We start from the raw sequence: 22772 nt of genomic DNA, 5'->3' as shown, positions 1-22772 counted from the left end.
TTCATGTCATGCAACGTCTTTGAATATTGTGTGATCAGTTTGATTGATTAAGCCCAACTACTGATACCTATACCGATATCCCGATATATCCACATCCAAGGAGAATTCTAAGTTTAAATTTAGATTTAGGCCAATTAAAATATTAACTTAATCAGATGTCTCAATACTCGCTCGGGTATTCATAGGATTCATAATACGTTGCTAAAATTCGGTGACTCGCGGGAGCGCGAGCGTGTCGCGCTTGAATATAGAGAGACATTCGCGAAATTGCCGCGACGACGACGAGAGGGGCCATTATCGCGGCATAACGAGTCGAAGTACAAACCGGCGGGCGCATCACAATCGCGGTGGATTGATAATCTAATGTAACGACGCGCGCGTTAGCGCGCCGATCGCCCCGAATGAACGACGGGACCGGCGTTCTCCGTGTTAACGCGCCCGCGAGAACGGCCGCCGGTCATATTTGACACGGGACAGTCGCAGATCGGCAAATCATCGAATCATCGGCGGTACGCGACAACGTAACAAGTCAACAGCCGGACGTTATGTATATTGACGTATACTTGCCGCGGTTGCGGCCTGTTTCTATTGACAAATACCCGTCGCGGGGGCGATGATGCATTGCCAAACTACACGCGCCGCCGAAATGACATAGAATGCGTATTATCGCGGCAAAATGAACCGGGTCGTAGGAATTCGGCCGATTCGCATCGACGATGTCAATTTCGCGACGCCCACGATATATTTTCGTCCGACATGCACTATTTTGAATCACATTTCACCGTACTCCGAAATGTAAAAATCACATGTCTATTTTTTTCGAATGAAAATTAAAAAGACTATTGTAATTTAAAAGTTTAATTAGATATCTTTTATTTATTTCGATTAAAAATGAGTAATGAAAGATAGCATTTCTATATGATTATATATTTTGCCCGGCTTCGTACAATTTTGTCTATCAAAAGCTATAAGGAAATAAAATTATAGAGCAATCAAATGTAAACATGATAAACCTTCATGAACATTACAATTTTGTCCTTAGAATGATTCTTCGGCCTGCTTTGTCAGTAATGTGTATTATAGTCAGCACGCTACGATTAAGATCGTCGGGGTGAAAACAGCGGACTTTGCTGTGCGATGTTAAAAAGGGAGCAGTAAGGTGTGGTAGGTCGGGAAACAGTGGTCACGACATAGAATGTGTAACGATGAATATCTCATGCTAACATTGTACCTACTAACAGGTATGAATCTTTCGTTTTTTAGTTAAAAATTAAGTTGTACACATTTTTCTATTCTATAAAAAATCATCGATTTCTTTAAATTAATTCAGATTATTAAAAATAATTATACATTATCAAATAATGCAGTATCATATCATTTTCGTTAAAAGCTTAAAAGCGACATATTCGAGTACTTGAACATATCGTATAATCATCGCAAACTATCTGACAATACAATACTGTTATCAGCGCTGTTGTTCGGCAGAAGAGGGTGCGAGGTTGTCAAAAGAAAAATTAAAAGCGAAGAGACCACGAGGTGGAATATCAATAAAGTCGAAGTGGTGGCGAAGTGGTTGCGACTAACGGAAGCGGTGGAGAAACAGTCACGATATATACGACGTGTAACAATGGAGCCAATATCTGTTGTGTAGGAAGGTGGTTCATAACAGCCTGCGAACTCCACGCGCGAAACAAATGTCGCGCCTATGCGTGACGAACCTTATTGCGGCATGAGGGGCACGAGCTGCGTGTTTATTGCTCGACCTGGTAATAATAACAGGTTATTATTCATTACTCCGGCACCGAACGCACACGAAACGCTGTGTTCTTCACCTCATCGCGTCTGGTTCGATCCAACGATCCGCTTTTTCACCGATTCTCTCTACGTAGAATTGTCATTCTCGAGACGCGTTTTTAAAAAAAGGTATCAATGAGCTTCTGCAATTAATACATAAAAGTGTAATGATATAACATGGTCGTACGATGAATATCACGTGGGCAGATATGTATTATATTTTCAAATGACGCGGTGAATTTTAGAAGAATATTATGATAAATATTGAACTCTGAATAAAGAGAGAGAAAATTAATTTATTCATACCAGAATAAATTCTCGCAGAATATTGTTATCACCGTTCGCCATATCTAAATTAATTAAACTATATATCTTTATGATGCATCCGAGAAGCCAAGAATTGCAAGTTCATCCGCGAATATCTCCATCAGCTTTGCAGCGTCACGTCGTAGGGAGCATCGTCGCCGTATTTCCGCGAGATCGGCAACGAGATGGGGAGGAGAGAAAAAACAGAGGAAGAGAAAGAGACGTCGAGGTCCGCGTCGCAAGGCCCGGGACATGAATAAGCCAACGGGCAAAGGTGTGGTTCCCAGGCGTCCGCGGTAGGAAATCGCTCACTGGGGAAGAAAGATGGAGAACAGAAGCCAGGAGCGAACCAAGACGTGATTAATATAAAAGTGGGCGGAGCCTGGCCTGGCCGGAAGTGGCCGAAGAGGGATGCTGTGCCGTGCCAAGCAAGCGCGAAAACGGGGGGTTATGCCGCAGCTGTGTTGGCTCCCGCTGCACTCAGCGCGTATCCGTGTATATGCACCGATGGATGAGTGTGCAACACACCGAACGCATACTCGGCACGTACGTCTGAACCGACGGAGGAGGTGAGAAAATGGGCGAAGCCAAGGTGGCGGGGATGATGCGAAATATATATCACGATTGACGCGCAACACCACCCTCTTCACCGTGTCTGCCTGATCGCCTCGGCGCGACCGTGAAGAAGGCGTGACAGCCAGGCCGAAGTCATCAACCGGGAAGAACCGCGCTCGCGAGATCCTCCAAGACGATGAGATATCGCGCACAAAACACTTCCCGACGACACAAAATCGATCGACCGACTGCGCGCGAACGGAAGCGACTTGTTACAAGCGTTCCTCGCGGTTCGTCCCGTTGAAACGTTCGGCTCGGCCGTGCCAACTGCTGGCTGTCTTCGCTCTGTCTCCTGCGCTCGGCAGGCTGATCTTTGAATTTTGAAGAAATCGACGACGGTCAACCGAAGATGCCAGACAGCCAGATACTCGCGCCGGGCAACCTTCGTCGGTAGAGGAGCGGGATGGGTCGGCTGATTGGCGAATATGAGATCGAAGAGATCCGGGGGGCACACGAAGCTTTCGGAGAAAGCGGGGTGTAAGGGTTGACGCGCGGGGGTGGCCAACCCCATCCACTTCTTTAACGCCCCCAAGCAGGGTAGGACCGCCTCCGTCTCTGGTGTTCCACCTACTACACCACCCGGAGCTTCTACAGTCTCGTAGACCAGCCACCCACACATAGCTACGACCGGTAGTATCCGACTACTTCTATCGGCTGTATACTTGAAAAAAAATCACCCCTATTCCCTGATAACATGGAGCGTTCGTCGATTGAAGCGCAACTGCCGTCACCCTTCACGTCTTCTCTCACCCCTTCGAATGCGCGAATCTCCGCGATGTCTCGTTCGAAACAGTAAAAAAATTCCGCTATCAAAAAAGAATCATTGACACCGTAAATTCGAGTCCGTTTTGCAAATATTTTATGTTTTTCGGAAAAATTACGCGAAAGTATCGACAATGGTATCACAATACTATCGATAGAAGACATTTTAAAACAAATAAATTATTTGTAAAATTGTGCCAAAGAAGAATATCGTCCTTGCTTTAATATATTATATCCAAAAAATTGTGTATTCTAAGAAAAAGTATAATAATAATATTGGGTTCTTTATATGTGTCAAGAAATTGCACGTAAAATATTAAATTCTTCTAGAAACACCTTGTAAATTTAACTTTATATTCACATTTTAAGAACAATATCTAAAGTCAAGTATATATGTGTTTGAAGACGGTATTAATTTTAGCTTATAATTTTAAAGATATAAACAATGCATTTTTCTTTCTAAAAACAACATGGTTCAATAAAATTTGTTATTCTGAAACGTAAATTATAATACCTTGTCTAATATCTTGTCCACAGCTATGTTTTAAATGTTGCTAATTTTATACATCAATTTCAAACATTATCAAATTTGCTACCATGACTTGCAAACGGGTTTAACAGGGGGTTTATAAACGATCACTTCGATATAGCCAATATACGTTTCAAAGTAGCTCGAACATAATTTACAAACGTGAGTAATGATTACCGATCTCTCCATTTGATCACTTTGTTTGAAGTTGCTTGCATGGTAGCAAAGCTCTAGTGAACGCCATACAGGCCTTGCGTGACAGACGATGAAACACGAAATAGGAATTTTTGTCAGGTTGTCAGAAACGTTTCGAAACAAGTCGTTGGACTTCCTCAGCCAATAACGCGGTGATTTATATAAAGTTAGATTATTCGAGACTCCAGGCAGCTTCAAAGGCGGCGCACCTCTGCCAAGATTATTTTCGGAAAAATGCGCTTTACCGCAAAGATTTCTGTACTGGCGGAGGTACATATTTAGTCACCCGAATGTAGTTAATCTTAAGCCGATGTATAGTGAGATTTATTTGACCAACCATTTTGCTTGTCCGGCGCGCCTATTTGTCTTGTCACGATCGTTAAAGTGTCATTTCCACGAATATCGCTCCGATGAAGCACAGGTTCAATCAGGAAATCTCGAAGCAAAGAAGCATTCGTCTGCATTATATGCAAAAGTCGTATTTAATTCATTTAACAGCACAGAAGGGATGCGCTAAATCATTTCGTCTTGGCAGCTCTTACTGGCGATAACGTGATAACGTTTCTATTTTCATATCCACAATTTTGGCAACGACACATTTGTGTGATTATTATTACTATTAATTGCGAGAGAAATAAAGAAACCCCGTTAGTATATAAATAATATTCTTACAACGTGCAATGTGCAATCGATAACTTTTAAAATACATATGAAATTAAAAAAAACGAACGTGTTTGAATTCGTCAATAAAAAACTGAACTGAATAAGAAATAACATTGAATAAAGTATCACCATATGCGCGTTTCTTCTTTCGCAAGACCGATCGATTAATTCAAAATTTGTATCGTGCTATAATCTCCATTTGCGTCCTTTCTATTTTTGCCACGACCTAAATTCGATTAAAGTAAATCGCGCGAAATATTCGCCGGTTTCGCCTAGCGTCCGCACTTTTACATTTCTATTTAATCCCGCGCGCGACGATGTCCATATTTATAACGTAATTTATAAGATTAATAGTGACTAAATCGTGCCACGCGATGGATGTTCTAAACTTAGTGATAGCTCTAAATTTCAAAATACACAGTAAATCTTAAAATGTGACAGAAGAATATGACTGTTCATCAAATTATATTAGCGATTATATAGATGATTTAAATTTCTATTATTATGAGAAAAAGTTGTAATCTGTATTACATCACACACAAACACACACACAATAGAATATGTAACAAGATAGAGAAGGAGTGTTTCTCTCTGAAACAATGTGTACACATAATACATGCATAACATTAGTGAGAGAAAAAGCTGCATAAATTTGAAGTTACAGATGTCAATGTCTCTTTTAATCTTATCGAAAAAAATATCTATTTCAATGAATAAAGTTATATCTCTCAGAATATAAATCAGAACATAAATTAAGAAAATAAATCGTGACGTGAGTATTCCGCACGATTGAATTCCTAATATGTCAAATAGATGTAAAGGATTCGTCGCGCTAAATTGTGGAGGAAAGCGCGCGTTAAGCAGAAAATGTTAAAAGGATTACTCCAAATTCCAGCAGCCAGCGTGCGAAGGGTAGCGCCGGTGGCACGTGGCTGTCACCACTGACTACAGCGCGATGCAAAGAACATCAAGAACGAAGCTGGTGACGAAAAATAAGACGTAGCAAAATCGAATAAAGAATGAAAAAAAGAGAAAAAGAGAAAGAGAAGAAACATCCAATAAAATAGATGAAACATCAGAAAGAGAGAGAGAGAGAGAGAGAAAAGTAAAGACAAGTAGAGGATATTTATGTGCATTATGTAAATGAGCCTTCGCAGGCAGGCAGGCAGGCAGGCAGTGCATTGAAGAAGTGTTGCAGGGTGAAGTAAGGCTACCTGGACGGGTCTCCAGCGTGGTTCCAGCATGTCCCGCTTCCTCCTCGCCAACGCACTTGTGATCGTCGGTTCCTCCGTCCTTCTTTACGTGATAAGATTTGACAGAAAAAACGGAAGGGAAGATACGAGGCTCCCTTTGTGGCTCTCTTTGGTGACTTCCTCTGTTCGCCGAAATGCAGTTCCTCGTGCTCCGTTTCTTTTCCTCCCTGTCTCTCTCTCTCACCCTTTTCCCGCCCGCCCTCTTTCGGTCCTTGTCTCTCTGCCACCTCTCCCCCTTTTTCCACTTCTCTCCTCCCTCTGTACCACTCGATGTTTCTCTCTCCTTCTTCCTCTCTCTCTCTCTTTCTCTCCTTTTCTTTCTCCTCTCGCCTATTCTATTTTCCTCTCACCCTCTTCTCGACTTCTTTAGCTTGCTACCCCTATCCACCTATTTGTCTACCTATCTATCTGTCTTTCTCTCGAAGCACCGCGTGCCGCGCGCGCCACGTGCACCGTCGCGATGTTGAAGAACGATGCCGGCCCTCGGACGTCGCTCTCGATGAAAAGAAGCAACCGATTCTCAAAAATGCCGACGGCGACGCCGCTCTCTTTTTCTCCCTCCCTCCCTCTCTCTCTCTCTCTCCCTCCCTTTCTCTTTCTTTCTCTCTCTCTCTCTTTCTCCGGGGATGAATGCCGGAGGGGGGTTGCGGCGGGCAACCGCGTAAGACGCCCTCTCTCTCTCTCTCGCTTTCTCTCTTTCTCTCGCAACCTGGGGCAACGTTCCTTCGCCGTCGTGGAGACAGGCAAAACGTGCGCCGTACGTAGCGGTGCGGGGTTGCGTGTGCAGGTTTGAAGAAAAGGGGGTATAACCGCGCGCCGGTGGCTGCCGTCGCGACTGTGCGACGCTCGGCACCGCTTAGCCGCGAAACCCTCCGGCCGCGATGAGCACGCGGCTACTGAGTCGGCGCATTGCGAAGACCATCGTGGCATCTCCCTCCGCTTGACGGCCACCTCTTCTCCGTCGCTCCAGCGTCAGGTTGTCCTCGTCGCGCGCGTTATCGCGGTACTCTCGCGGGTTGATCTTCCATCTCCATTCAAACAGCTCTCTTTTTCTCTTTCATTCCTTTTCTCTCTCTCGCACCGATTGGCGTGGGTGTTTCTCGGCCCTCCGGAGAGAGGCAGGTTCTGTCGGTTGTGCCGCGGCGCACTTTGGCGAGTGTCGCTTGGCGTGCTGACCCATGCGGACTATGTTTTCCAATTTGTATATCACATTTGATTTCTTTCTTGATACAACTCAATTTTCTTGGATGCCTTTCTTGATCTTTGTCGATAAAGAATTACTAATAGGATAGTAAATTGCTAGATATTTCTATGATCCATGAAATGATAATAAAAAAAAATATTTAATGCAGCACCCCCTAAAAATTAAATGGCTCGTTCTTCCTACGAAGAATATTTCCTTCTCTATCTCGTCATAAAGTACGCGCACATGAATGTTTAATTTATATTTCATCTTCTCTATTTTTTATATAGTTTTATATTTTTAATATTATACTCTTAAGATTCACATATAGTTAATTTTTTAATCTAATCCAAGAGAAATTTAATTTCAATTATTATTAACTGCAATAATTAACTATGTGTTATGTATATACATCCTATCCAGTGAAAAATTGTCGCCTCGTAGATTGCAATTATTTTTGAAAATTAGTTTAGAAGAAGTTACTTTACGCAGTTTACTCTGCATGTTCTGTTGCATTAAAGGATTTAATTTAAAAGTATTATATTCAGAAATATAAATTTAATTTAATTGTAGTTATATATTATATATTTCACGCATTTTTATCACATATTGCAAATTAGAACATGTTACATCTATGAGGTTGACAAAATTCCATCATCATAAACCTCTGACATCGTACGTGATAGGAGTATAGATGTCCATGTAGTTATTGTTATCGATTCGACCTACTCCTAAGACCAGACTAAAGCCGACCTGTTCTGATGTATTCATCATGCTCAGCATAATTTCCCATCCCCCTGTTTAAGGCGCCCTCGAATAGTTTCGATGCATCTGTAATTTGCAACATAATCGAGTAATCGAAATCTTCCTAAAATTGCTGCTACCTATCTAAAATTTAATAATTTCCAAAATATTAAAACTCTTGCAGTTTTCTTAATGTCACTTTGTAGAATGTAATATACTTTTTTTATGAAATCTAAACCATCGAATATTATCGTTATTTACGGCACACAATTAATCATGAAAGATGTATGTTTAAAAAGAAACATATTTATGATAATAATTATTTATCATAATGAGAGTAATTTACTTAAAAAGATATCGAGTATAACATGAGCACGATGTTATAATTAATTATGTTATAATTAATTGACATTATGAATAATAACGTAATGAATAGAAATTTCAACTTATTAAACATAACAAAAATTTAGTGTATACGACTTTTATTTATATCTATATATAATTATTCAAATATTATAGTATTTAAACACGTATTGAAGTCTGGCATAAAATTTGTGTTTAATCGCGACATTTCATCATATGTCTTTTCTATAGCGGCAAGATAGAAACTGTCACGGCTATAAATCGACGCGATAACTGAAGATGGGCTGGTGACAATGTCGGGAAAGCAGGTCGCGGATAGGTAGATAGGTAGGTAGTAGCTACGGACAGTGTGCGACAGACTTTATAGCGGGCTAGTTTGTTGTTGTTTGTTGTTGTTGTTCACGTTGTTTCTCGTGGCGGTACCGAACCGCGACACAATGCCGAGAGCGTGACGCTGATATTGATAACAGCTTCTCCGATGGAGAGGGAGAGATGCCGGGAATACCGGTGTGATTGAAGATATATACTACCCCATTTAGTACTCGCCAACTTGCACTTAGAGAATTGCATTGAAAATAATAGTTTCTGCAGATTGCATACGTCAATACACGCATGCAAAGCATTTCACATATCGTTTAATTTTTTATATTTCTTTTTTCTATTACTGCAAGAAAGTGATTCTTATATTTTCGTCAGTTGCTGCCGCATCTTGCGGCCGCAAAATACATATTGAAACATAATTTTAAATTTATTTTTATTATATTAATGAACAAAAGAAATTTTTCTTTTGCATATATTTTATAAACAACTTAATCTCTTTTTCATTTATTCTATAAACATAAACAATTAATAATATCTACTACAAAATTTATATCATCATCTATTCCGGAGAAAAAATTTTGCTCCTATTTTTAACCTCTATTTTTTTACGTTTCTAGACGATTTTGACACGCTTTATTTTAAGAATTATATTATCTATTGAGCTCCTACTTTATATACCTTAAATAAGTAATAAACAAACAGTTTCTCCCACTTACAGATTTAAAAGAGAGACTATCGATAAGATTATAGATTAAATAATGAAAATAGAATGAGACTTAACTGCTTAATAATACCAAAGTAATGTTAAAAAATGATACTTTCAAATAATCTCGACATGTAGTTCACATATCGATACAAACTAAAATTGTCAACACATTTGTCAGGATACATTGTCGAATTATTCTAATTTCACACAAGCCTGCTCTTATGCTCCAGGCGAAATTCCAAAACCACCAGAGCACGAGAAAGAATTAAATATGAAAAAAATGATATCTAGTTTAATAAACAGCGAATCGAGCCGGACTTTGTGCATCGACGCCGACGATGTTCCAGCGCACAAAGTCCGGCACGATTCGCTATTTATTAAACCAGAGAGACAGATATCATTTTTTTTCGTATTCAATTCTTCCTCGCGTTCTGCCGGTTCTCGACGAGATATCGCACAAACACCGTCATCCCGATGAAAAGATTGTCAATAACCTCTAACACCTGTTGCGCAGTTTAGCGACGGATTTTATTCTCACGCGTGGGTTATATTCATTTATTGGTCCGCGGATTTGACGGGTCGCGTCGCGTCGATACATGAATGACACGAAAGCCTCTAACGCGAAACGCAATGTGCCACATGCGTGCCGTAATAAAATCATATTTCGTCAGAATTTTTTAATAAAATACAGCGCAAAATGTAGCGAATATCCTGTAAAAGATTGTAAACTAATTTTGCGTATATTCTCTCTGCTCTGTACAACGCGTTCTCTCTGCTCTGTACAGACGCGTTCGTGGTTTTCCTATGAACAGAGAACAATTTTGTTCGACGAACGTCGAATTTTTGATGAGTTTATGAGTATAAAGAATAACTAATTATGAAGATATCTACTAATAATACTCGTGCCTAAAATTGAAGATTTAAATCGTTAGTTATTTTTAATATTATTTTCGTTTTTAATTAATTAAAATTTATCTAAAGTTATAGAATTCGAAATTATGCTCGCGTTGCGTCTCCAAAGCAAGAACAAAAAGGTTCGGAATTCCGTAATAGGAGACTCATGTTTCAGCCACAGCATGGGAGATGCATTTCGTAGTGTTGTTGATTTTTGCATAATTTATCAAGGTTGTTTGGTTAAGCGAGCCGTTAGGGTGAATCGCAGGGGTTACTGAGCTCGGGAGCTGCGCTATGGGGCGACAATTTCAGACACCCTTCGCCAAGATGATTAGCATCCACGTCAGGGACGGACTTATCGTGTTCTAAAATATTTTTTAACATCATGTGTAATTTATTATGTAATCAATATAATAAAAAAAAGTTATCTATTCTACTGCAGAATAATTAATCACATAATGAATTCATGATACGTATTTAAAATATATATATATATAGGATTATATTATAAAACTATTTATAATTTAAATAAAGTTATTATTATCATTATGTACGGTATATTTTATATATTTTATGACGAGTTTATATTGTAGATAGTTCTGGCGATGTAAGCAACTGCTTATAAGCGTAGCATCGTTCAATATCAAAGTCAATAACCTATGTCTGACTATACGTGTATGAAACTACTTGCGCTTAAATTTATACATGTATATCGTCCTCCCTCTCTACCTTCCCTCCTCTCTGTCTCTCTTTCTCTCTCTCTCTCTCTCTCTCTCTCTCTCTGTCTTTTTCTCTTTCTCATTAATCATTTCTTCAACGTAATTATATATATAATGTTACAGAATATATCTTGCAAAGAGTCAAACTTATATGATCAAGATTAATATAATGAAAAGACAAGTGTATTGTATCATTTCGCAGAATTCATTTACTTCTATAGATAAAACTTTGCATAAAAATGTTAAAAGAATGATTTTTAAACCATTTAACGTGTAGAACAATAATAATAAAATAATAAAACAAAAAAATTTGTATGTATATTAACATTAAAAGTTTAGGAATTATTTTCTTAAACATTTATTAATTTCAAAATTTTTTTTATTCTATCACTTTCTATACTCAGAAACTTAATAAAATCCAATAATTACATACAAAAAGTTCTTCTATAAAACAAACAATTTAAAGATATAATAGCTTCTAAATAATTTATAAACTAAATAGTAATGATATAGTATATTATTCATAACTTATATATATATTAATATTCTATTATTAAGCGTTTAAATGATCAAAAGCAAGTAGAAGTTTTAATAATAAATCCATATTTATCTTTTAATTAAACAAGCTTAGATACTTGATTTTGTAGATTGACTTTTCGCGAAAGTGTGTATAAAATTGGATGATTATTACCGCGGTGCAAAACCACCGGCAAGAATCACCTGCGGTTTGAAATTCTCTTGAAAAGGGTGCGATTTTATTTTTTCGAACAATTTGCCGACAAGGGTCGGCCCTGCTCGACACGTAAGCAGGCATATCGCGAGTATACGGCGACGTTGTTGCGGATAGGAGCGGGTGGACGCAGGGTCGGCATACAGAACGAAGGGGTTATGCGACGCTGAGCAGCGAAAGGGAAGGGGGAGGGAGAGAGGGTCCTGCGGGGGTTGGGGTGCCGTTGTGGGACAGTCGGCGGTGGGGCGAGAGGAAGGGGGATCGCAGCCTATTCTATACTATACTACTCTACAATAGTTGTTTACCAGAGTCATACTGATCGATACTCAGTGTTTGCTATCAGAGGGAACCATGCATGCCGGGCGCTACTTGCCCAACACCAAAAGTAAACACCCACCCCCGGTCGCTATCACCCCAACAACACACCCGCCGCTCCTCCGTCGAGCATCTACCAGTGAATTCTCACTCGTCTCCCTCTCATCCTCCACCTCTCTCGCTTCTGTGTCTCTCTTATCCATTCCTGGAGACCCTCTTTCCGGTCATATCTGACCGCCACCTCGTAGGTGCATAGACATTCACCAACGTCATTGCACCTACGGAGCGTCTATAAACGTACCGTTATGACGCACATCGTCGGCATGCCCCGCACGTGGATTTTTGCCTAGAGTAGTATGGAACATTTCCTTATCTCCATTAAAATCAGATTAAATGACAAAAATATTTTCAGTACGAGACTAATTATAATCAGTTTTTGTTGATACTCAAATCGAATATTTTACTGAAATAATTTATTGCAATTGTAATTAATTAATCATGCAATATAATCAATAATCACATTGAAAAAAATATAATATATAATCTTCCCCTTTAATTTCTAAATGCAAAAGTGTTACCGCGTTGATTTAAATAACTGATAGTTATAATCTTTCTTTTTTAAAAAAAGTAACGTTGATAAAAAACACTAAAAAATTAGTTATTAACTTTATTATTATTTGAGAGATTATGAATTGTAATTATCGGTCATTATTCAATTAAATATTCAGGAAAAGTATATAGATATACCTATTCAAATAGAAATAAATTTAAAAAAAGATAAAATAAATAATTATTTAAATCTTATTAAAGATATCTGAACATTTATTTAAGAAGTGCCATGTTAAAAATTAGTAATTACGAGTAATCATTAACTTATAACATCCCATAAAATCAGTAAATACGAGCACCTATAAACTGAGTACGCATGTATCGCACACAGCCCATTTCCTCCACGACCACCGCCTCACACAAGGTGCAAACTACTCCCATAGGAGTGCGGGGATTGTCTCCGAGCGATCATAGCCAGGTCCAGGCCGTTTCACCTCGTACATTTGCATAATAGGGCAGCTCGTGTCCGGGAACACGACGTTGGGGGAAATAAGAACGTTAAAAGGTGTAGCACAGAAAAAATTGTACGTCGTGTCGTGAGATTTTTTCGGGGAATACGGGATTTGCTACTAGTGACCATCGTTACACTGAATGTAACACTGTATATATAGCATCATCAAGAAATATGCAAATCTAGAGATTAATAGTTGCATATATCATATAATACTGAATAAAAAAAATATAAAAATATCTACGGATAATTAAAATATATATGTACATTATCTTACTATGCGTACATGCTATTTATAAGAAAGAGAGTTTTATAATTTTCTTTGCTAGTTAAAAATTAATAGGAAATGTTTATATATACATACATTAAATTCAGTCTAAAATTAAAATTAAAAAATTAAAAATTGACATTGTAATACCTGACCATCTATGCAACTTTCACGTACTTAAAAGGACGTATTTAAAAATCCTATTAACCATGTTAATGCACCTAGTTATTTTATGAAAAAAGTATTTAAATTAAAAAAAAATTGATATGCGGTCTATAAAATAATGCAAATGAATATTTTATCTGATGTTTAATGCCTTTGCAAAAATAATAATCTTATTCTCTATATGTATTATGTACATTTGTATATCCGGTAAAATTCTAAATAGTGTAATAAAATTAAAAAAAAATTTTACGCGTTGCATTTTTAATGCAGTATAATTAATGTAAATGTATATTTACTTATTATAGAATTTATCTTACGATACATTAAAAATTTTTTAGCATGCATATATAATTCCTAGTATCGTAAAATAAAACTTTAGGTGTGTAAATCTGTGTTTAATTTTCGTAATAAAACGTAATTTTTCACAATTTGTTACTTATTTTTATAATAATTGTTAGGATATAAAGATAACGCGACAAATGTCGTAAAATATCGCGTCGCAAAGCATCTTCGAATCGATATAAGGCGGAAGACGAAATTTTCGGAGGAAATGGCGTTCCGGGAAATGATTTTAATACGGTGCCGACTGAGAAAGGGTGAGACACGGCAAAAGCCGGAAAGTCGCCGCAAATCCTGCGCGGACGGGTACAGAATAGGGAGCCTGGTAAACAAACAGTGAAAATAATATAATTTACAGAGGATTAGGAATGGTCGGGACGGTGCAACGGATGGCAGGGGGAAGCAGGAAGGAGTAGAAAGGGTTTCGGGTGCACAGAATAACTGTTTCTGGTTATAATTGATATCCTGGCAAAGCTCTATAATCCCTCCCAACCCGGCTGCCACCCTCTTGAAAGTCGAAACCAGGTACGGCAAAAGGTGGAGACCGCAAAACCACATCACGTTTGGTTATGCTTCTATTTACGGAACATTTTCATAACGGTTTGTTTCCATTAATATGGCCCGTCCGTCGGAAAAGGAGATGTATTTTCTCGCAGATTTTCAATATGAAATCATCGCGAGATCTGTGATTAATTCATACACGGTGTTAATACAGTGCAATTGTATTTCCAGAAGATAATTGATAATTTTCCAATTATACTTAATTTTTTATTAACAATAATATTTATACTTTTGTTTTATATATATAAATATATATGGTCATATATTAGATACGTTATTGTAAAGTGGCGAAGTTTATTCTCATAGATATACTCGAAAGCTTAATGCAAAATAAGACTATTGAAAGACGACAATGATGAAAAACCGATGGTAGCAAAACAGCTAAAAAAAACAATGAAAACAGAATAACACAGTCGAAATGGGGCGGAAGAAACGAGAGAACGCGAGAATACAACGCGACGATCGACAGGCGAGAAGAGAACAACGAGGCAGAAAACAGAAGATGCAAAGAACGAGGTTGTGTAAAATGGAAGGAGGGATGAGGGGAAAAATAGGAAATGCGTGGACGAGGAAAAATGAAAAGGGGGAAGAGCGAGAGAACGTAAAGGTAGTGCCTTTACCTAGCGAACATGTAATTACGATCCCATTGAAAAGTTGGCCAATGCGGCCTTCCGTGAGCGCATTAATGCGACTGACCGCCTCTCTCCAATTATAAAAGTCTTGAAACAATAGGAGCGCTGCGAGCGCATATACGTACAGATAAATGATACGCGCGCATCTGTCCGGTCGCGCTCGACAACTCTTCGACGCTGTTCTTCCGGCCTTCAACCGGATGTCAGTCCCGTCTCGGGCACGAGCGTCGAGAGGAGCTCGCGTCCCCTCGGCGGGCCTGCCCCTTTTTACGCAGATATTTTATGCCCCCGCAATCCTTTATTTCTTTTATTACCCCAACGTCGACGCACAATGGACTGGACTTTGGTAATTGGACAACAGATTCGGAGTGGAATTCGATAATTAGGAAACCTAAGGAAATTCCCTGCGTCGAAATGCCGAGTTCCTCTTTTCCCTTCCTACTGTTGTGTGATAGCTCATTTTTATAATTTGAATCGATTATGAGATATTTACAAATACAGCCCGTATTATTTACTTCTTTACACAAAATGTATTTTATGATAAATTAATAATTAAAGATATCAAAACAATATATTATTACCTATCTATGCAGCAAAATTACGTAAAAAAATGTTAATATTATTGAATCAATATTAATATATTAATTAATTATATATAAAAACTAAAGTTATATTAATATCGCTAGTACGAAAATCAAAGGATCTGTTTTAAAAATAATCGACCAAACTAGCCAAATTTTATTTATTTATTAGATGTTAATACGACGTTTCGACCATATGGCTGTGGTCCTTTTCAAGTATAAATTTGATAAAAATTGTTCGAATTACATCATTAGATAGTGTGGTGTCGATATGAAACTTCATCAAAGACTAATTCGAATAATTTTTATCAAATTTATACTTGAAAAGGACCACAACCATATGGTCGAAACGTCGTATTAACATCTAATAAATAAATAAAATTTGGCTAGTTTGGTCGATTATTTTTAAAACAGATCCTTTAATTATATATAATTAACTAATTAATTATATATCAAGTATTTGCAACAAGAAATTCATGCAAGCTTTTTTCAAAACAATCTTCTCTTTAAAAATATAAAAAAAAAAAAGAATCACGAATATATTGCCATAGAAATTTTGTACATATCTCATGCCCAAATCCAAACTGTTTTCGCAATGCTTGGCATCGATAAGTACTCAAGAGATCTAATCCTTATAAATTCATCTTTCTCCAACATTACAAAGAAAACAAGCACCGTCGACAAATTCTCACGAAGCGAATCGCTTCGCGAAAACGCCGCTTCAGAATGACAAATTAACAAGTCGTGGTTTTCTTGCGCGTCACCACCAGAATCTTTCGCAATCGCGTAGATCCACTCCCTCTGTACCTAATCCTCGGCAAAACTTCGACGAGATCGTTAAAAGAGATTGATCGTCATTTCGTCACTCGAACAAATCGAGTCGCGTTACGAAAAAAGAATTCTCGCTTTCTACTGCTACAAATTCTCACTAAAAGTTTCGAGATATTTATAAGTTATGTATTTTACACACACACATCTCTCAGAGAAGTAAGATGTCTCTAAAACGATTGTTTATAAATGCGTCATCAAATTTTCAAACTTACAATCAAAAAGAATATATTAAGATGAATATATGGATATTCGTATTTAGAATAAATAAGAATAAAAAATATTCTTATATTTATAAAATTAAATATTTTGCGAGTGATAATTGAGAAAGAATAATTGAGAAAAATATATACAATCAATATATCATTAGTACTTCGCAAATTTTATTTATATAAAAAGTATTGCAATTAAAAAAAAATGGAGAAACTTATTACCTGCAAAATTCTTTTATAAATTTAAATATCCAAATAATCGACGTGATATCATATATTAATGACTATCTCGTTAATTGCACTGACGGACTTTACGAACTTCGTAGTGACTGAAGTACTTTTAGCGTCACATATTTTATATCGCAATTTTATATCAGACGAAAAATTTTCTGAAAAGAGGTATCAAGAAGTCAAGGATCCCAGGACGCGTGAATGCCAGTTCGAGGATGAATTGCGGCCACGAAGGGACTGGAGGGGGTGTCATTAGAGATCCGGTGGGGTTGCCAGCTACCTCTCAAAACCCCAGCCTTCCCGCGGACGGTCCCCTTATCCGAGGGGAATTTCTAACTGATTTACGAGAAAACAAGTCTGTTTAATATTTCTCTTGTTCCCTTGGCGCCGGCGACGCGATCGCGTCTCTGCGCCTGACTCGCCGGTTTATAATCTCTCTTTCTAAATCGACTTACATCTGCGACAGTATCCATAATGCACATATGTATAACGTAGATTAATTCTTTAATTATTCTTTAAATGTAAGAAAAATTTAATTGTTATATTTTTCTATATAACAACCTAGCTATTTGGAAAACTATCAAAATACATTTAATCAGCAGAGTAAAAATGAGAATAAAGTATAATATAAGAATAAATATTTTTATAAAAATATTCTCAACATTCTTCCACACACACACAGAGAGAGTCAAAACATCGCCGAAACAAACGTCTCGAGACATTTACGCCTGCGGATTAGATATATTCCCGATTTACGTGACGGTGCGTTGGAAGCTGTATCGCGCGTTTCTTTATATAAATCTTCCACTTGAAATCTACTTAGAGACCCCCAACCCTCGCGGCTTTAACCCTCTGCAACGTTCTCACAACCAAACAAGTCGCTTTTACTTCCAACCCTCCTGCCTGACCCCACGACTCGGCAGCGCATTTCCCAAAAGTATAGCAATTCTCCTATTTTGTTATACTATTTTGCAAAATCTCTCTTTATTGTTGCTTTATCTTTTACTTTAAAAAATAAACTTTTTTTATTTCTTAGATTAGAGAAATAAAATAATAGTTTACATTAATAAAAACTTATTGCAATTATATATTATGTAATTTTATGGCATATATTTATATTTCAAATGTAACGAAGATGTGCGTAAAATATTTTGTCAAAAAATAATATTCTTTTTGGTGAAAAACTTTTCTGCTAATTTGACAATGTATGTAAGTTTATTTGTCATAAATTGTCATAAATTTCATATGTATGAATTACATACACACGTGCAATACAAATAGCACAATTATAATTAAAGAATATCGTTTTTTTTATGTAGCCGAAATCAAATCAGGTTTTGTAATCGCGCTTCATAGTGAACGGTATAACGCTTAGTCGGATATATATATATATCACCTGTTAGATAAAACGTGCAAAACACTTTGAAAAGTCGGAGGAAACACCGCTTATGGGCAATTCTATATCGTTTTAGAATGCAATAAAACACTTCCTGCTACTTCCCTACTCTTTAAGATTCTTCGCATTGAATCTTTTTATCTGGTATAGCAAACAAAAGAGTTAATGATATTCGATAGAAAATCCTCCTTTTCTAAAAAAGATATGTAAAGTCGATACTCGCATATATCGAAATTTATTGTTGTCGCTTTTCCGCGATGCTCATTGACTGTCAAGATTCGCGTTGTGCGTTATATTCGTAGCATCGAGAGGCTGTCATCGCAAGGGTTAGCAGTTTGACAGTTTGTTCAAAATAAAATTAAATAAAATAATAATATTAGTTTTAAATAATATATTATAATATTTTAAACTCAATTAATATTTTTGACAGTTATTAGCTGATTTCTGTCAAAAAATATTAATCGCGGATAAAGTATTATAACATATTATTTAAAACATATTATTTTATTTTATTTTATTTTGAACAAACTGTTAAACTACTAATCCTCGCGATGACAGCCTCTCGATGCTACGAATATAACGCACAATGCAAATCGAAACAGTCAATCAGCATCGCGGAAAAGATGCAACAATACTTGCGAGAATCATCTTAATATGCCTTTTTTAAAAAGAGAGAGATGTTATAATATTTTTAATTCGATTAATATTTTTGACAATAATCAGCTGATTTCTGTCAAAAAATATTAATCGCGGATAAGATATTATAACATATCATTTAATATATATTACTATTTTAATATTTTCAACATAGTATTTACACCCCCATTACTATAAAAATGTTATAAAATCAACAATTTCTCACTCACCGATACGGGCAATAGCGGAGTTGTAGTACACAGCACACATTGATCTGAAAACAAAATATTCAAATTATGTATATACATATGTGTGTGTCGAATATCTCATAAACAATGCAGTTTAAAAAAAATGTATAATAACATATAAAATAAAATAATATAATCAAGGTTTCAGATTTTATTGACCAACACTGACTAAAATTAATTCTTATATTATAAGACTTATTTTGGGAATAATCTCAATTCGAGATTTATTTCCCGACTCCCCTCTAACCCCCCTATAAAATTATAGGCGAGAAAAATATAGATCCGAAAGTCGCTGAATCGGGAATCGAACCCGGCAGTCGCCCGGCAAGCGAAAGGTCTCGGGTTCGATTCCCGATTCAGCGACTTTCGGATCTATATTTTTCTCGCCTATAATTTTATAGGGGGGTTAGAGGGGAGTCGGGAAATAAATCTCGAATTGAGATTATTCCCAAAATAAGTCTTATAATATAAGAATTAATTTTAGTCAGTGTTGGTCAATAAAATCTGAAACCTTGTTTAAAAATTCGACTGGCAAATCACATCCAAAAAATAATATAATGTTTTAAATAATATGTTATAATACTTTAAACTCAATTAATATTTTTGAGTTATCGGCTGATTTCTGTCAAAAATTAATAATTATATTGTAATTATATAAAATTATATATTATAATTATTATATAAAAAATATTAATCGAAAATAAGGTATTATAACACATATTATTTACAACATATTACTATTTTAATTTTTATAACATTTTTATTTAATTAGTAAATTAACGCTTTAATCAACTGATTTCTGTAAAAAAAATATTAATCGAGTTTAAATAAACTTTATATTATTTTTTTTTAAATATTATTTTTTTAAATACAAAACCGAAGAAAGGCGCGCTCTTAGGCTGTTCTAGTACAAAAAATAGTATATTATCAGATAATATGCAACAAATAATTATTATAAAAAAGTTATTTGTAATAATAACTGAATAAATAATTAAAATAAATAATTTCATTATTTCTTTAGTAGCCTTTGGTTAAATTAATAAAATTTCATTATCGTGTGCAAAATTCATTATTGTGTGCAAAATTTTGATACTCGTTTGCAGTCACATTTAAATTAGTTTGACTCGCTGCCTGTGTTTCTTTGTCTACTGCTAGCTTTCTAGTCATTCGTCGCTTTAACGTTCTAATTATCATTAGTGCTAAACGGACGGATATCTTGTAATATAGCGTCGCGTTCCTTAAACCATCCCTTTATCCCCGAACATAGCCACGAGTTTCTTAGGAGTTAGCGGGAGATATTGCTCGCTAGGCGCCATACTAATGACCCCACGTCTTGGATACAGGCAATTGCTTAAATATAGATTAAATGCGAGTGCGCACATAACTGAATTTACTTTATAAATGTATTATAGGAAGAGAAAGTTATCCATGCTAAACGACTTAAAGCAAAAGAAATATATATATATATATATATATATATATATATATGCATGCACAAAATGTACGTACATGCGAAGAAAATAAAATTTTTATATACACCTTTCTCTAATATCATACATCCTACATATATATGTCTCATAAAACGCGTCTCGTTAATTATAACAATAAATTTACTATTAAATTTATGGATCAGTTTTTCTTTAAAAGAAATGTTAAGACCCCGACAAACTTGAAATAATTGTGATAAAATTTTTTGTCGCTTATGTAATAAATACCACCCTCTCCCATTCTCTTTTCCGCCTCTTTACGTTGATTTTGCATAAAAGAGAAGGAAGCATTCATTTCTTTTCTCTTACGCGAAAAAATGCTTAATAGCTTCCATCGCGTTTTTTGCAAGTACCTACTCTCTTAGCTGTGGTTTCCGTCCTTCCACCCTTTTTTCGCCGGTTTCCTTTCCCTCCCTTCGGATTATCCTCAATTGTTCACTAACAACTACCCCTGTTTTCCGCTCCTCCAACATAAAATGATATTAAAACTGAGCTATACTTTTTTATGGATTTATTATAAATATATATGGATTTATTATAAACATAATTTAACTTGATCAATGAAATAATTTAGACTAATAAAAGTAATCCTGTAAAATTGATGTAGCATAAAATGTTATAATAATAATTAATAACAAAAATAAAAAGAAATAAAAACATCAGTTTTTGATCAATGCATTTTTTTATCTAGCTAACTCCATACTATTGCGAGAAAAGATTATCACAGATTTAAACAATTGTTGAAGAAGCGTGCACGCTTGTTATCTGAAATAAATCAAATGACAAGCAAATATAAGCTACTACAAAGCATATTCCCCAGTAAACTTTCTCTAGTAGCTATACGAGAGTCAGGGATCATAAATGCATTTACAGACGCGCGATACGGGGCAACCAACAGGATTTACATAGCTGCACCCGCGCTTCATCACACGCGTTCATCGCGCTCGCTTCGTTTTATTGTGCTCTTCTGGCAGCTGCCGGCAGTAAATAGCCGGCTTATAAATAACAGAACTGGCAATATTATTGCTGTGCCGCGGGCAACGGCATATCCGCACGAAGCATCGATGCATCGGCGACTGCAGCAATGCAATTGTCACTGATAAGAGATGCTGCCAAGAGAGAATCGACGCGACTCTGTTGACGGGTTCACCGCCATTCATTGCGAGTTTAGTTTCGGTAACTATCTGATTCAATTCATAATGAAGAAAATGAATTTATGACTGTATTAATGCAATTGTATTAAGAGCTTTAATGATGTATATAGTCTCGATAAAATTTTAACGTTGATGAAGCTTTTCATTAGTTTTAATTCGAAAGATTCATTACAATGCATGATTAAACAGATATATAAAAAAATTGAATGGAGTGGAAAAAGATATAATTTATCGAAATAATAACGAAGCAGACATTTTATTTGCAGATCGTTGATCAAACTTCACGTTTCTATAAAAAGATATTTGTAGAAAGAAAAGATTAAGTCATAAAACCTTATAGAGAGAAATCTTATTTTATATTTATCTTTTCCATTCTTCGATCTATAATTTTTAATTATTTCTGATATCAACTCAATCATACATTGAATGATCATTGAATGATCGTTCCATAATCGTCTCTTGACTGAACGACTCGTAGAAAATTTTATTTGCAAACAAATGTTCAGCGTCTCTTTACAGTTTTTCTTGCTAATGAACGACTGTTATAAATAATTTTAATGTCTCTTCGTATTGTGTCGCTACAACTACGGAACAAGGAGAATTCGCGCTCACTTGTGTCTTTTTTCAACGTCGCACCCACCGAACGCGCTAAGAGGGTGCCTTGGCCGTTGGGGCAAGTTTCGACAGCGAAGGTTTTCGAGGATCCGCTCATTCGTTTCTTTATTCGGTTATTGAAAAAGAGTGCCTTATACAAGAAGGGTTGAGCAATTTGGATTGTCTGCTTGATTTGCGGAACGTGTTGGATTCTTCTCGTATAAATTTTCTCTTTTTTCTTTATAGCTTTTTCTTTATAGCTTTTTCTTTATAGCTTTAATGTTATCA

The 22772-nt window shown here is 36.3% G+C and overlaps 2 protein-coding genes across 20 annotated transcripts in view; both read right to left on the bottom strand.

Annotated features, from left to right (window-relative positions):
- Positions 1–22772, bottom strand: part of Foxp (forkhead box transcription factor P) — a 330454-nt gene that overhangs the window by 265984 nt on the left and 41698 nt on the right. For 18 of the 19 annotated variants that reach the window (XR_014425932.1, XM_083044669.1, XM_083044671.1 and 15 more), the window contains exon 1: positions 6079–6997. Coding sequence is in view for 15 of the 19 variants with exons in the window: in XM_083044669.1 (XP_082900795.1) it covers positions 6079–6108 (30 nt within the window). In the remaining 4 variants the exon portion in view is untranslated. Of the gene's footprint in view, positions 1–6078; positions 6998–19231; positions 19276–22772 lie in introns of those variants that run through there. The other variant, XM_083044679.1, reaches the window with a different exon arrangement.
- On the bottom strand, positions 1852–3674 carry LOC145939736 (uncharacterized). The gene is made up of 2 exons (XM_083044294.1): positions 2101–3674; positions 1852–1937 (listed from the first exon to the last, which is right to left on the bottom strand). Exon 1 carries the CDS (start codon positions 3332–3334, stop codon positions 2747–2749), a length of 588 nt encoding a protein of 195 aa, XP_082900420.1. The 5' UTR covers positions 3335–3674; the 3' UTR covers positions 1852–1937; positions 2101–2746.

Source organism: Prenolepis imparis, unplaced genomic scaffold, assembly GCF_030444845.1.
Source record: "Prenolepis imparis isolate NDT839.2.m4 unplaced genomic scaffold, iyPreImpa1.0 SCAF_8, whole genome shotgun sequence".
In the NCBI taxonomy this organism is placed as follows: domain Eukaryota; kingdom Metazoa; phylum Arthropoda; class Insecta; order Hymenoptera; family Formicidae; genus Prenolepis; species Prenolepis imparis.
This window is presented reverse-complemented; position numbering and strand designations above follow the sequence as displayed.